Below are 17,070 nucleotides of genomic sequence, written 5' to 3' on the forward strand. Positions count from 1 at the left end.
CTCTCGTCTTACTTTCCCTGGCCTTTTTTCAAGTTTGAATGTAAAATTATTGACGGTTTTTCTAAAAACATAACATGATGTTTAAATTCATGTGTCAATGTTTGAGCAAATAATGAAATTTCAGTCATATGAAAGATTATCAGGAACCATAGGGTTTCTCAATTATGTATTATATTTAATTGTTTTATACTGATGTTGTCATCTTCTCCCTCAGAAGAAAAATTTCGAATTGAAACTCATCCTAATTTATAAAAATAGTTGTCTTTTCTTGTTAATCAGGAAGATACTTCATGTCCTTATTTGAAGTGGAAGGTTCCTAAGAACACATACTTGTACTTGAAACAGAGGATTTTACACTTGTAACTGAAGGGCCATGTATTAAGTGGTAGAAAAATCTTGAAGTAACTGGTCATACTCCGGCTATTATGCTTTTTAGCAATTTTCATTCAAATTAAAAGCTTACTTAAATTATAATAGTTCGAATATAAACCGTCTCAGTGGTATATCAAACATGTTTTAAAGACAATTACATGCCTATCTGTTCATTAATCTTTTTTTATGGCTAGTAATCTGAATGTTGATCATATTACCCGTCCTTATTCTTATGTTTTCCATGTTATTTATAGGTAAAAATGAAGAAAGTTCTTGTGAAATTGAAATTGAATTGGAAAAAGTTCCAGTTCTAAAATTAATAAAATTGAGAATGGAAATGGAGAAAGTGTCAAAGAGACAACAACTCGACCATAGAAAAGACAACAGCAGAGGGTCACTTTTCAGATCTCAAAAAAACATCCTTTCTTGTGTCGATCTTTGGCATATAGAAGTCAAAGAGAAATAATAGAAATCTGGTCAACAAAGCATTTTATACTCTAAATTGTGTTCTTATCGTTTTATCAATGCTGATAAAGCTATTAAGCTTTCAGTTGTGTTTGATCCGTGTATATTTGCGTCCAATCGTTCAATCGTGTTTTCTTGTCAAAAGAAAGTGATTTCAATTTAAGCTTTTGATTTCAGGAAAATCGAAAAACGTAGTCATTTCATTTTTTTTTAATTTGATTTTCAAAAAACCACAAAAAAGCTTTCGTTTTAGGTATCTTTAAAACAAAATATTTTCAGTTTTGTTTTGATGTCTCACAACAAAACTGAAAAACAAGATTTTGATCCAACATTTATATTTTTCATTTTGTATGTCTTAAAAACAAAACAAAATGTGATTTTTTTCCTAAACTATTGAAATATTGAAATTTTTATTATCTATACAACAGAACAATTGTTTCGTTTATTATTATGTTTTTGCCATTCAAATTATTTTTTATCGGGGTTGTTATGTATAAGACTTGTTACCTACTAGTTTAGACTATTAACTGGGTTTGTAATGTCATGAAAAACACGACGGATGCCACATGTGAGTGGGATCTGTTTACCCTTCCGGAGCACTCAGATCACCCCGGGTTTTGGTGATGTTCCTATTGCTTAGTCTTAAGTGTTCTATGTTGTGTCGTTTGTACTTTTCTTTGTCTTATTGTCTTATCCTTGTTTGGCAATGGCGTTGTCAGTTTGTTTTCGATCTATGCGTTTGAATGTCCCTCTGGTATCTTTCGTCACTCTTTTAAAAGATATCTATTTAAAACTAGATAAGTATAAATCAATTATAGATAAAGTTGGGTTCAGCTGTCTCATCAATTGTATCAGAAATTGTAAGCAGAACATTCTCTAAACAAAATCTCCTGACACCTTTTGAACACTTTTAAACACATAGTTTAAAGGTAAAACAATGTTTAATTAACATCTTAAAAACTTGTTAATCAAAGATCAGAAATATCGTTTCTCCGGATTTTTTCCTGCAATAAGCAACGCAACAGTCTGTGATAGAGGAGGATATTTTCTTTACCGATTGTCAGTTGGCACACCTTAGATTAAATATTGTTCATGCAATTTTAAATCATCCAAAACACTCAAAATACTCTACCCAGCTTATATAAAATTGGCATATCGGCGTAAATTTATTATTTTGACATCGGTACGAGTGTTTGGTTTTGTCAAATATATGGAAGGATATGTTATTTTATATTATTTTGTACATAATACTCCTTTTCTTTTTTCATTTCAAAATATCCACCATCATGTATGTTTTAGGTAAAATAAAAAAGAGGCAGGGATTTCAGAGCAAAAAGCAAAATCACAAAAATACTGAACTTATCAAATGGCAAGTCAAAAGCTTCAACACTTCGAACGAATGATTAACAACTGTCATATTCTTGACTTGGAACAGGCATAGCTAAATAGCTAAACCTCTTACTTGTATGACATTCGCATCAAATTCTACGTTTTTAAAATTTTTGTAATAAAAAACATTTATTTATCATCTATCGGTTTCGAAATAAAAAAAAAGAGATGTAGCATATGTTAATAGTCAACATCCTTAAGCATTTTTGAAATGTAATATATTATCATCTGTCGGTTTCGAAAAATTATGAAGATGTTGCATACGTGCGTAGTGAACATCCTTAATCTTAACAACGTATAATATTTCATTTTATTTTTAATCAAGTATCAACTTATTCTATAATTGGTAGATCTAGAATGAAATTACCGTATCTTTTAAACTTGACCTTTATATCGTATGAATTGATATAAATATACTCCTGTGTTGAACTGGCAATAACTTGAAATAGTTCGCAACGTGCAAAATGATAAACACTTAGTTCAAACTAACATTACATTTGTGCAGGGTAGAGTGCAGTCGCAATAAAAATGGATGTTACTCAGATTGATTCCGAAGACGACAGCATCTCTGACAGTCACAGAGATATTGGTTCCGAAACAAGACTAAAAGAAGATAAATTATCCTCGTTTACGAAAAATGAAGTGAAGATCGAAAAGGAAGAGGGAATACGTGGTGTCAGCCAGTTCTTTGAAAATCCTATTTACGGTAAAGAGAGCAATGACAACAATAGTATTGGAGATATGGTCATAGTACATAGACCTACGAATCAAGCACACATTATCAGGGCGTTGGCGCAAGAAAATAGAAAATTTAGATGTTGCACATATGTGTTTCTTCTGACCACAATAAGCTTTTTAGTAGTGTCTCTTATTATGGCAGTTTTTATGCTTCGTGAAACAGGTAAAGTGATTTTGTTTTAAACTAATTTTTCATAGTAAAGGGATAACTTGCAATACAATATTATTCAATGAAATTTACAATTGATAGATTTCATGTTTGACAGAAATGAATGTGTAAAGACGTAAAACGTTAGAAATACATGTACAAATAGAAAAAACATTCATGAACGACACATAAAACCGAGCATGGAAATGGGGAATGTGTCAAAGAGACAACAATCCGACCATAGAATAGACAACAGTAGAAGGTCACCAATAGGTCTGCAATGCTGCGAGAAATTCCCGCACCATGAGGCATACTTCAGCTGGCCCCTAATCAAATATATATACAAGTTCAGCGATAGTGAACGCCATACTAAACTTAAAATTATACACAAGAAACTAAGATTAAAAATAATACAAAACCAACAAAAGACCAGAGGCTCCTCACTTGGGACAGGCACAAAAATGCGGCGGTGTTAAACATGTTTATGCGATCTCAACATAATTACCAATTGACCAAATATGACACTTTCATCCTATTCATATGTAGTAAATTGTAAATACTCAAATCGACTTTATTATATCATCTAACTCACTTTCTTTCTCCCAGAATATAGATTACTTATATCTTAGGTCAACATGCATCTTATAAAGGTTTACATTGAGTTTTTAAGTATTTACTTTCATTTTTGTCACAGATCAAAACCAATTTGCGTTGTATACCCAAGGGAATCGAAGCGAACAACAGGATCGTAAGTAATACGTCATGTTTTAGTAAATAGAATATGCTCACTACAACGAAATTATTCGTAAATATAAACAAACGTGCAGGCATTTTATACGTTCGGGAATTTCACGTTCCATCGTTTAATGGTAGTATTATGAACAAAGCATATAATTTTCGTTATTTGCCTCTAAAGCTAACCAAACCTCTAACCATTTTAGTTAATGACTTTTGGTTCACTGATAGAGTATTTGCATTGGAAATAATTAAGTTTATTGTAAAACCAGTTGTCGGCATGATACGGGTTATATTCTTCGAATACAATGTATGATATCAAGGTACCAAAATTTTTTTGGCTGTTCTATTACTTAAATCAAGGTCTTGAGCTGACATCTAAGTAACTGATAGTAGTCCATTGGTAATAAATGTTGATCATTGTCAATTTATTTAGTGTCTGCGGCAATCCATTCTTAAATCTGACTGGACACTTTTAAAACTATGCGTTTAACTGTTTGATTGTATATCCCAAATTGATTAAAACTTCCTTTAACAGTTGTTAGAGCTCTAATACGAAAAATGTGACAACTTGTAGATAAAACTTCGTTAATGAAAAATAAACATTATGATTGATTCAAGTTTGTACTACAATGTAAAACGTTATGGATATAATCAGAACTGAATAAACGCAAATGAAAGTAAATCTTGAACATTTTCTATAATAATGCAAATATAAATGCACAAAAACAAAATGAATGAAATGTTGAACAATCATATGAAAATATGCAGATGTGGTATGATTTTCCTAGAGAAAAATATGAAACAGAGTCTAAATGACGAGTATTTAAGAAACTGGAAAACACAAAATGGCCTGAAATAGTGTTAACAGATCAACTGTTATCATGCTGCAGGTTTTCAAACATAGTTGAATATTCGTGGTTGTGCTCATTTGTTTTGGAAATCAGAAAAAAACCTTTTTTGTAGATACACCATGCAGCAGCAGTCCGTGTAAAAACTCTGGATCGTGTTTTCATGCTGATGGTGCGTTTACCTGCTTATGTCCACCAGGATACCTTGGCAAAGAATGTACAGGTAGATTACAATTCATTATGGCTATACTCTATCGGGTCATTTTCGATTATTCAAATCATCATTGTATCATCAATTATTTAAGCGAATGCGAGGTTCAAAGTTGGAAAAATGTTTCTGGATAGGTTTATATATTTTGTTACAGAATTGCGAGATGCAATATTGAAAAAGAGCAAATATATACCAGGATGCCAAAAATGTAGCATACTTCTAAAATTAAAATGTCGTTTGTTTTATTCAAAAATCTAGAAGCATTTTTATATCAATGATACATGTAAGAATATGTCAAATATCAATCAATTATTACAATTATGAACAAAAACAAGGAATCATGCGATTGTGTTTGTCAAAACACATTTTTATATTCCAGAAACACTTTGCAGCAGTACACCTTGTTTCCATGGAGGTCATTGCTTTATAACGGACAAAGGTTTCAATTGCAGATGTCAAGAAGGATATTCAGGAAAATTGTGCGAAGGTAATTTTTTATATAAAAAGTACCAAAAAAAAATCCTGTGATTAGACCTTCTAGAAAAGGATGAATGACAACTACTAAAAATATTGTTTTGTATAATTTCTCCTTCTCGCCCTATTGTAGTTGATGAGTTTCCGTAGGTCTTAGCTTGTTACTCTGATATGTTTTCAATTAATCGATTTACTAGATAAACTGGAGGGGCAAAAAATACCAGAGGGACATTCAAACTTATTGTAGAAAATATACTGACAACGCCATTGCTAAAAAAGAAAAAGACAAACAGAAAAATAATAGTACACACAACAAAACATATGAAACCAAAAACTAAGCAAATCGAACCCCACCAAAAAAGGGGATGATCTCAGGTGCTCCGGAAAGGGTAAATAGATGCTGTTACCTTTTTCATAAATTTCTTGTGGTAATCTGATAATAAGTCAAGATTCTTTTAACAGACAAGTATTGCGACTACTTAAAACGAAAGTAATCTTTTATTTTCATTGTTGCTTTGATTTGTTTTGTTTTTTTCATCAAATTTATTTTTTACAACGTCATTCTTTTCTTTGACATATAGTTTTGATACCTTGGCACATTTAGTATCTTTTTCTTCTTTTTCAAGTTTTTATAAATTAACATTCTTTTGGACAAACGTGGTTAATTTGTTATATTATGAGACAAAAGCAATCTTTTTTAAATGCCAAGGCATAAAAAGATATGATCATTGTTTGATTTTGTTACAAGGCTTTGTTTCATTTAGTCATAAAATTGATGACATATTTTGAACCATGTTTATCCAGCTTTTAATATACACATCTACCGTCCTTGGAAATATAGAGACAATTGAGACACTAATAATACTTTCCATAAAAAAAGGGAAAATAAAAATAAAGTTACAGAAGGAAAAGTAAGACAATATTGCATAAGTACTTTCCTTCCTAGATGTTTCGGACGATAATGAATTAGTAAACAGGTTAATAAATCCGGCTCAAAAGGTCAAGTACAAATTAATTGTGTCAATGAATATAAATATGGGGAAATTTATTCAATTTCGGAGAGCAGATTGGTGTTCCGTAAACATGTGATTTATACAATGGACTTCTATTTTGTTTATGTATTCACTGTATTTAAAAGAATTTATATGAGTACCAAGTCAGGAATATGACAGTTGTTGTCCATTAGTTTAATATGTTTTGTCATTTGATTTTTCAATTTGATTAGGGACTTTCCGTTTTGAATTTTCCTCGGAGCTCAGCCTTTTGGGGATTTTACTTAAAAAAAAAATATTCCTAGCTATACAAAAGTAGGATATTCTCTATTTTCCTATCGGTTGTTGACAACAGTTACTGCACAATAATGAATATTCTTCAGAGCACTCTTCTACATAAACTTTATTTGAGCATTTGAATGTATAACTTGGACTCAAAATTTCAGGAAGTATAGGTTGTTGCTATAACTATTAAGGTCATTTTTTATGTGTGCTTTACATCATCAATTGTTATGACTGCTAGAATATTCTTGTAGGTATTTTTGTCTTTTGTTTTGTTAACGGAAATTTAAAAATAAAAACTTTCAAGAAATTTGTATTGCATTACAATATACTTCCAAACAGATATATTCTTGCAATGCACTATTTACTTTGATTTTTATGTTTTACCTGTTTGACATCTTGTTTTATTTTTCAAATAAAGTTTCATACAATGACCATCTTTAACGATTTTCTTATATGTTCAAGTGTTTTAACAATAACTGTTTTGTTCAACTATTTTTTTGTACTTTTGTTGTCTATGTGGAGAGGTGATTCAATATGAAGGCTGTGTAATTTGTTTTTGTGTCTGTTGATAGTTTAATAGCATTATATACCAATGTATTTAAATAAAGTTCTTTGATTTCTAAAGTCAGATCGATATATACAAAATTTGGATCATCTTGAAAGAATTTTTTCCTAAGATATCCAAAATTATAAAAATTCAATTTTTCCAAAGAATATCGTTCAACTGTTTCTCAGTGCAATGGAATAAGCAGTATGTTGATATATTTTCCATTTGCTAAACAAAATCAACAGATAGATTGTAAAACTAATTGTCAAATATTTTTCTAGTAAATCCTTGCACCAGTCAACCTTGTCTTTATAACGGCAGTTGTAATATTAAAGGAAGTAGCTTCAATTCAAATGTTCACATGGATATTCAGGTCGTTTGTGTGAAGGTATTTCTTATTGATACAAAAGAATAAAGGAGAAAAAAAATCATGATAAAGTGAATTTTTTATTGTTTTTTTCAAATGAGATATTCATAAGATGGAAAATTGAAATTCTTTTTAGTCAGAAAGTACCAAAGTATTTAATATGCAATTGGGAAAAAAAGGTAATAAAAAAATTAACACAAATTTATGATTTACTGAAACCACATACATTTTTTATTTCTGTGTCAATTAAAATGTGATATTTATTTGCTAACTATCACTTAATTTATCAGTGACACCATGTAACAGTAATCCATGTGTAAACTCTGCGTCGTGTCACAACGTAGATGGAAGTTACGTATGTGCTTGTCCAACAGGATATTCTGGAAAACAGTGTGAAGGTATAGTTCCAAAATTGATTTCATCATATAATGCAAGCTATTTTGCAGGATGAAAAGCTGTTCAAGGAACAAAATAATTAAGTTTCATTGATGCTTTCGATAATCATAGAAAAATTTCAGATGTAGACATATTTACGTGTGTATGACTCATGTATCTCAAACAACATATTGTGTACGCTTTTGATCAATCGTTTGGAAAGTGATAAAAAATAGCATGTCGGAAACAAAACATCCCCCTAAAAACTAGTGTAAAACGACAGACATTAGACTATTAAAACTGTAGTACGACACAATCATATACAAAGTCTAACAGCATCCAATACAAAACCAAGTTCAAACTTGTCTTCGGTCAGTTTTAACTGTTGATACAAATGAATCCAAGTTTAATAGATCAGACAAATACTAAAGTATATCTTTTTTGGATATTAAAACACATCAACGCATTTGAACGTTTTGTGTCATAGATGTCTTAGATTATTTCTAAATTAAACAGCATATATCACCTTCTACGATATAGATTTTTTTCACAGTTGATCCATGTGATGGGTTTACGTGTAATAATGGAGGAACAAAAATTGTATCAGGAGGTAGCTGTCGATGTTCATGTATAGATGGCTTCTATGGTTCATCATGTGAAGGTATTTTTTTCAGCATTTGGCATTTTCCATTTTGTATAGACATAATGACTACAGTTATGAAATGGTTAATAGCTTTTAAAGGATGCACCCAAAACATAAAAGAATGTTAAGCTTTATCTAAAATTATAGACGTTATATTTGTTTCAATTTGACACTGTAAGACTGCCGATTTATATACTGTAATCATAATATTTTGCCAGTATAAATACAAAAGCTCAACATAGATATCAGTCATTGATATTAATTTAAAAGACGAGCTTTGTGCCTACTCATAGTTTGGATTTTTAGCCAAAACCAATTTGATTCTAAATTTCATAAAAGTCGGATAAAATAAATGTAACAAAACAAAACAAAACAAAACAAAACCGATAAATCATCAAAAAAATATGAATAACCATCTTTTTGGGGAAAAAGGAAGAAATAATTTACAATAGTTTTTATTCAGTTCTAAAATTATACCATCAACTCAAGTATACAAAAATGAATTGTAAAATAATATTAATGCTTATATAACTATAAAAAGATTATTGTAAACAATTTTTAATATACGTCAATACAAAATGTTTGTAAACAATTTCATTGGCAGAAATAGATATAAATAAAAAGATGTGGTATGATTGTCAACGATACAACTCCAAAATTAGAGATTTACTGACATTGAACTACACAATTATAGACCGAGCTATATTTGATAACAATAATATATGTTATGTTCACCATTGTTTCCAGTAACGCCTTGTATAAGCCATCCTTGTGCTCATGGTGGCAGCTGTTCTATGTCTGGATACTCTTTTAATTGTGATTGCTTAAAGGGATACTCTGGAATGTTATGCGAAGGTAACCCTGACGTAAAAAAATATTGAATAGAAAAGATAGTTTAAATGATTTGATATAGAATTTTTAGACGTGATTAATAAAGTAAAAAATCGCATTTATGTAAACAGATGATTCATTTTTTCAATTTGGAAAGATATATATAGTTATCAAAGGTACCATGATTATAATTTAGTACGCCAGACGCGCGTTTCGTCTACATAAGACTCATCAGTGACGCTCAAATCAAAAATTTTATAAAGCCAAATCAGATACCAAGCTGATAATTTCGTGTGACAAATATTCGTCTCATTTGCATCTGACTCCTCATCAGTGTTCTCAATTCAAAACAATTAGAATGTCAAATCTCTTATTAAACTTTAAAGGAGTAATGCCCAATCTTGATAAGTTCTTACAGTCGATTTTATTGAGTGTGTATACTTAGCCAAAGGTGATATGTTTGGTCAACTTGTTTGTTAGCTGAACCGTGAAGTCATTTTTAGGTCAGGTTAACTACCCTCCTTTACAAGTAGACTAGTCCAACAGATAACCAACCTATCTGTCTGTTGGACTATGCTACTTTGAAAGGATGGTAGTTTACAAATTCAAAACGTGCAGAACAAATAACACACGCATATCCGGAACTTTGAGCTTCTGACATACACATAAGGAGTATGGCGCCGAAACAGTTGGGAAAGAATGATCTTGTGAAATGACAAACCATACATATAGGAAGATGTAGTAATAGATACGTCCTAGGTAGAGAGACTTACGTGTTTTCAATGATTGAAACGTTTCGGAATCTTTAGATTCGAGATAAATGTCAAACAATAATAATTTACATCTGTTAAAAGTATTACATTTGTTTGTATTCTATTCTAGTATCATATAAGCAGCAGTTTATTTCATATCAATTATAAAATAAATAACACAAGACGATAGTAAGTTTGTGAAATTCATTTTATCTTGATAACTGCAAACATGTATTTGATATAATAGTTGATAGGTTAGTTTCTGTAAAAAGTAATTCAGATCATTTATGGACATATATTTTTTAATGCTTTTTTTCAGTGACACCATGCAGCAGTAGTCCATGTACAAATTCTGGAAATTGTGTAAATGTAAATGGAAGTTATGTTTGTGATTGTCCAAAAGGCTATTATGGGAAACTATGTGAAGGTACAATTCGCATGAAATAATATTGATAAGTATATTTGAATCCAACTATTAGTTTTAAATAATATAGGATTTCTTTCGTATATTGAATGACAGTTTACGAATCTTCATTTGCAAAATGTACTGTTATTTATAACCTTGGTCACATTGAATACGTCATTTTTGTTTGCTCTCATTTAGAAAGTTTTCCTAATATTCATTGACCATGTCAGGAGATCTCCTTAATAGCAAAGTTAATTTCAGCAGGTGCTTGGAAATTGATTATTGGAAGAATTGGAGATGAAAATAACCCAACATGTTATTGTATATATAAACGTCGACTTGTTCGGTATAAGTATTTCGGGTTGGGGTTTATTTTGAAATTTTTATGTGAATGTTATTTACTTGTCTATAAATATTTTGTTGGCAGTTGACCCATGTGATGGTGTTCCTTGTGATAATGGAGGAACGAAAACTATAACAGGAACAACCTGTCAGTGTGCATGTAGGAGGGGCTTCTCTGGATCATCATGTGAAGGTATCTTTTCATTTAAATGTTTGAATATTGTCGACAAGTTATTGTTATAGTTATTGCATTACATAGTATTAAATCGTTTCGAAACGGTTTACATTATTATTCAATATAACAACATACACGACGTTATCTAAGCGATTGAGAAAGGAATAACTAATAAGATAGAAAAAAATAGTGAAACCAATTAAAACATTATTTGATCAGTTTGAATACTTACTTGAGATTAATATAAATATATACATAAAAAATGATATATAAAATTGAGAATGGAAATGGGGAATGTGTCAAAGAGACAACAACCCGACCATAGAAAAAACAACAGCAGAAGGTCACTAACAGGTCTTCAATGTAGCGAGACATTTATAGACGTAGACATGTTTAAATGAAGTAATCTCTGATTAACAATATCTTTTACGGGATATTAAGTGAAATTCTGTAAATGAATTGACAAGTGATTAATAAAGGTAACAGTAGTATACCGCTGTTCGAAATTCATAAATTGATAGAGAAAAAACAAATCTGGGTTACAAACTAAAACGAGGGAAACGCATCAAATATAAGAGAACTACGACACAACAGAAACACAACATTACAATGTAACACAATGTTCTTAAGCACTCTTTGTGTGTCAATTATAATTCGACGTTTTTTTCAAGGCTGCCAGTATGTCTATAAATACGACACAGAATGTCAACTGACTGACACATTTTAGCAAATATATTTGGTTTTTATTTACTTCCAGTAACACCTTGCAGCAGCCATCCTTGTTTACATAGTGGCAGGTGCTCCATATCTGGAGGCAGCTACAGTTGTAAATGTTCAACAGGATATTCAGGAAAATTCTGTGAAGGTATTGACGAGTAATTAATATATATATATTCTAAATTACTATTTATGTATCAACTTTAATTGACCGTCGAATTCACAATTGGTATGAATGTGTTTTTTTCATACAAGTAATTGTTTAGCTTGAAATTCAAATCAATCTTTTGAATGCAATGGATATAAAAGCATTTAATTGTATTCGAATACTCAATCTCAATTATGAAGTATGATGCATTATTGTAAGGCTATGTAAAAACAAGCAACAAAGTAGAATACATGCACATGATGCCAATACACTCTCAGAGAGAGAGAGAGAGAGAGAGAGAGAGAGAGAGAGAGAGAGAGAGAGAGAGAGAGAGAGATGATCATACAGGCCGGTACAGTAGGTTAAGTAATCATCTACAGAGCATCTACATATGTGCCATTGCCAGCATCATTCTCTATATTGCTTTTTGTCAGATTTTAGATTAAATACTGATTCCAAGGAAACAAAATTCGTGTTATAATATCTTCAAAATGTCAACTTCAAACTACTGTGAATGAATGTATGTTAGTACAAACTTTTGTCGATTAAGTAACAGTTCCATTGTCTTCGATATTTGACTTACAAAAGTGTGTTTTTTTTCTAACAAACATAAAAACATTTGTTCTTTTTCGAAAAAAAAAAACCGTACGGAAATTTGTATCCCACAAATAATATATGTATCCACAATATATGATTGTTTTTGTTTTTCATGCAAAAAATCAATTTTAACTGCTATGATTAATTGAATATTTCTAATATGCAGTAATTGTAGTTTTCATTATACAATGAAATGTGTAATTTCATGAGTTTTTTACAGTCACACCTTGCAGCAGTCATCCCTGTGAACATCAAGGAACATGTTTTAATGCGAATGGAAGTTATGTATGTTATTGTCCTGAAGGATATTATGGCAAGACATGTGAAGGTACAATATAGACATTTTGTAACATTAATTGTACTTGCTGTTCGGCAAAATCAATATGACACATAGACATATTGAGTATATGCAACATTGCGATGAGGTCCTTGCAGAAACTAGAACTAAGATGGCTCTGTGACTAACTTTCTGTAAAGGCAAAAACTAAGGATTTTCTTCTTCCAGGAAAAGATTACATCGATACCTGTATGTTTTTCTGTGGCTGTTTATGACGTCTTTACACTAAATCCATTGGATTTTGGATGTGTACGGATTGATTGTTTAGTCTAAGATGCATGATTTTTTATTAGTTGTTAGTTGTTAGTGGCTTTGAACTAGCTGTCAGATAACTGCGAGTACTCTCAGATATGTTCATTGCGTCTTTTTGTGTCGGGATGTATAAGTACTCGACCACGTCTACTTGTATTTTTGTCCATCTGATGAGTTAAGCCTTTTTCAACTGATTTTTATAGTTCGTTCTTATGTTGTACTGTTATACCACTGTCCCAGGTTAGGGGGAGGGTTGGGATCCCGCTAGCATGTGTAACCCCGCCACATTATTTATGTATGTGCCTGTCCCAAGTCAGGAGCCTGTAATTCAGTGGTTGTCGTTTGTTTATGTGTTACATATTTGTTTTTCGTTCATTTTTTTACATAAATGAGGCCGTAAGTTTTCTCGTTTGAATTGTTTTACATTGTCTTATCGGGGCCTATTATAGCTGACTATGCGGTATATGCTTTGCCCATTGTTGAAGGCCGTACGGTGACCTATAGTTGTTAATGTCTGTGTCATTTTGGTCTTTTGTGGATAGTTGTCTCTTTGGCAATCATACCACCTCTTCTTTTTTATATTAGCCGTATTTGGCACAATTTTTTGGAATTTTGGGTCATCAATGCTCTTCAACGTTTTAATTGTGTGGCTTTATAACTATTTTGATCCGAGCGTCACTGATGAGTCTCATGTAGACGAAACGCGCGTCTGGCGTATTAAATTATAATCCTGGTACCTTTGATAACTATTTACACCACTGGGTCGATGCCACTGCTGGTGAACGTTTCGTCCCCGAGGATATCACCAGCCCAGTTGGCAGCATTCGGTGTTGACATGAATATCAATTACTTGGTCATTTTTATAAATTTCATGATTACAAAATTTTAAATTTTTCGAAAAACTAAGAAAATTCTTATCCCAGAAATAGTTTACCTTAGCCGTATTTGATCTGAGCGTCACTGATGAGTCTTATGTAGACGAAACGCGCGTCTGGCGTATTAAATTATAATCCTGGTAACTTTGATAACTATTGTAACCTTCATTTTATATTAAATAATCAAGACAATTATTAATATGCAAAGCAGACTTCTGAAGTAACAAAAACATTGAAAGTCTGATGATTTTCAAAATCAAACATTAGTTATTGACAATGTTGACAATGATTAAATCTCGACACTACACTATAGAAACGACATTTGAGATTATTCAATAATTGCGTATGCATGTCGAAATAGACATACGTCATATAACATCGCTATTCTATGCATTGTAATGATCAAATCCATATATTCAGTCACAATTTGTCATTATTAGAATTATTGAATAATTTTTAATTTTAAACAATATTTGTTCATCTTTTCGGATATATAAAATCTGATTCTCTTTTTTTTTCAATTGTAGTAACACCTTGCAGCAGTAAACCTTGTTTTAATGGTGGTAACTGTTCTATAACGGGGGACGTATTCAATTGCAGCTGTCCAAAAGGGTTTTCCGGCAAGTTATGCGAAGGTAAATAGTTCAAAAATTGGATAACAGAAGTCATGAGAATGCTAATTTGCTAATGAAGGAGGGAAGGATTTTTTTATTGCGTGAATTTTGGCTGAACCTATATTGGGACTTAGGAAAGAATTTTTGGTTGGTTTGTTTGGGGGGAGACACCCCTTCACACTAGTCATGCTAACACTAATAAATGTTCCGTTGGTATGTTTCGTTTCTCTTTTTCAATAGAAATTTATTTCTATACATATGAAACTGAGAGAATATAAATCAATTAAGGGAATATCCAACAGTTTCAGGGGAGGTAATAACAAACGTAACCGTCGTCTATTGTTTCCCGTAATTTAATGTTGTTTCAACGACGTCATAACGGAATCACCATTGGCTATGGCCGTCTGGCAAGGGCGGTTTCTTTCCTCAAAGGAAAGAGCACGGCGGGAATCGGGAGAAAACTCATACAGAATATTTACAGAAATAGAAGTCAAATCTTAAAAGGTGTTAAAAAATTGGTCTCTTGAGAAAAATAAAATACGACATAAACTAACATGTATCATTGCATCTAGCATCTAGCTTTGCGTTGAAGTGCTAATATACAGAAGCTCTTTAAATGAAAATCGACACTGTAATAATAAAAAGGAAAAAGGAAAACATTGTAATATATACACTGACATACAAGTAAAAAATATCTGACGATTTTAGTGTTTACTTATGTATGATGAAATAAATATAATTTAACAAACAAAAAACAAGGGTGTAAGTCTTGATGTAAGTCTTGACTTATTACCAACCCCCTCTTAAAACCAGCGGTTCCATAATAAGATAGGAAAGAAAACAGCTATCGAAATATCATAATCCAAAATTGGGGGGGGGGGGGGGGGTGTAATAGCTTAACTCAAGATTTCAACTTTATTCTAGTACGGCATACGTTTTAAATACCGCTAGCAAACCCTTTATCTTTATCATGTTTCAATCATTTATTCAGATCCACTTTCGCCTCGTCGTAAATATGCGTGATATATTTGCCACTGGAACACGGGAGAAATCCATTTATTAGTTGCATATAATGATGCATAATCATTAATTCTCAACTGATAATTGTCTTAAACAGTTTTACAGTTTTTGGTAAAAAAAAAATATTTTTAAACGAAAAGTTTAGAATTTCTTTCCGCATCCTTCTCTGAATTTATTTGTTTGAAAAATCAATAATAATATAGTTATATAGTAGTCTACATCAGTGGTAACATTGTATGCAGCCAAACTAGGTGGAGTTTATTCTCAAGTTATGTGTTTTGTAAATTAAAGGTTTTTTTCATGACATCTTCAACTGCAAATGGCGCTACAGATGTATCAAAATCAGCCATGTGACTTATTTGAAGATTCATGTGACATTTGTTGTTGTTAAGGGATCTTATTCAAAGTTCGGATATCCCTTGAACCATTTATTTAGATGGCTTTTAAACGTATAGATGCGCGAAACTCTTACTACACTATGCAAAGGATATACGACATTTTTATTTCGACTAAACGAGGCTTTAAATTTATACATCCGAGCAGCTAAACGGCTGCACCAAATTACAGCAAAGATATACTGTCGGACGTGAGAAGTCTAGAGATCTAATTATTTCTATATCCTGTCCAATCAATCCTTTTGTTTTGAAAACGATTTTAAATGTATATACATTAATACGACAGCAACCGAACGACACATATAATTCAAAACACTAAGAGTCAACATACATATTTTTGTTAAAGCTAGAATAAAATTGAGAATGGAAATGGGGAAGCCTATAAAGAATAAAAAGCCCCAAAACTGCAACATGAATAAATAAAACAGAATCAGTGAGTTTTTAGACAAGTGTTTGGTTGCAAAATTTCACAACCTCTTTATTATTTTCGATATGTGAAATTATAGACGGTGTAATATAAATCAGTGTAAGAAAAACACATTGTAAAACTAACTGAATTGTCATCTCGTCCATATAGTAGTTCATTATAGATAAGAAGTTCGATATGAGATATGAGTACTATCGAGACAACTATCCAACAAAGTCACAGTGTATAAATATATTTGTCTGCCGTCGCACTGCCGAAACGTCTTAATTTTTGGCGCAATTTGTGAGGCTTACGGAAGGGATTTAATAAACAATATCATATTTCTCGATTTTTCTCAAAAACGAATACAGTGACAAATATTTTTCAAAACATTATGACGTTCCATTTTTTTCAAAGAATAACATATCTTACTTTGGCAAAATCGACACCGTTAGAAATATTTTAATAAAATTAAAAATGTGCATTTCAAATGTTCATTTCTTGCCGTTGTTTGTGTCCATCATAATGTTTTTGGCTTTATTTGAGTAAGAATTAATGCTTTAAATGGTAAAGTTAGATTTTTCTAACCATCTTGAATTATTTTGCTTTAA

General features: G+C 31.4%; 1 protein-coding gene across 6 annotated transcripts in view; it reads left to right on the forward strand.

The window, feature by feature from the left end:
- The first annotated feature begins 2,666 nt into the window (after nucleotides 1–2,666).
- LOC143075172 (uncharacterized) overlaps nucleotides 2,667–17,070 on the forward strand; it is a 63,044-nt gene continuing 48,640 nt past the window's right edge. For 4 of the 6 annotated variants that reach the window (XM_076250503.1, XM_076250504.1, XM_076250506.1 and 1 more), the window contains exons 1-12: nucleotides 2,667–3,127; nucleotides 3,807–3,860; nucleotides 4,814–4,921; nucleotides 5,289–5,396; nucleotides 7,865–7,972; nucleotides 8,503–8,610; nucleotides 9,340–9,447; nucleotides 10,495–10,602; nucleotides 11,009–11,116; nucleotides 11,856–11,963; nucleotides 12,781–12,888; nucleotides 14,552–14,659. In XM_076250503.1, coding sequence (XP_076106618.1) covers nucleotides 2,755–3,127; nucleotides 3,807–3,860; nucleotides 4,814–4,921; nucleotides 5,289–5,396; nucleotides 7,865–7,972; nucleotides 8,503–8,610; nucleotides 9,340–9,447; nucleotides 10,495–10,602; nucleotides 11,009–11,116; nucleotides 11,856–11,963; nucleotides 12,781–12,888; nucleotides 14,552–14,659 — 1,507 coding nt within the window. In that variant the 5' untranslated portion in view covers nucleotides 2,667–2,754. The remainder of the gene's footprint in view (nucleotides 3,128–3,806; nucleotides 3,861–4,813; nucleotides 4,922–5,288; nucleotides 5,397–7,864; nucleotides 7,973–8,502; nucleotides 8,611–9,339; nucleotides 9,448–10,494; nucleotides 10,603–11,008; nucleotides 11,117–11,855; nucleotides 11,964–12,780; nucleotides 12,889–14,551; nucleotides 14,660–17,070) is intronic. The other 2 variants (XM_076250505.1, XM_076250509.1) reach the window with 2 other exon arrangements.

This window comes from Mytilus galloprovincialis, chromosome 5 (assembly GCF_965363235.1).
Source record: "Mytilus galloprovincialis chromosome 5, xbMytGall1.hap1.1, whole genome shotgun sequence".
In the NCBI taxonomy this organism is placed as follows: Eukaryota; Metazoa; Mollusca; class Bivalvia; order Mytilida; family Mytilidae; genus Mytilus; species Mytilus galloprovincialis.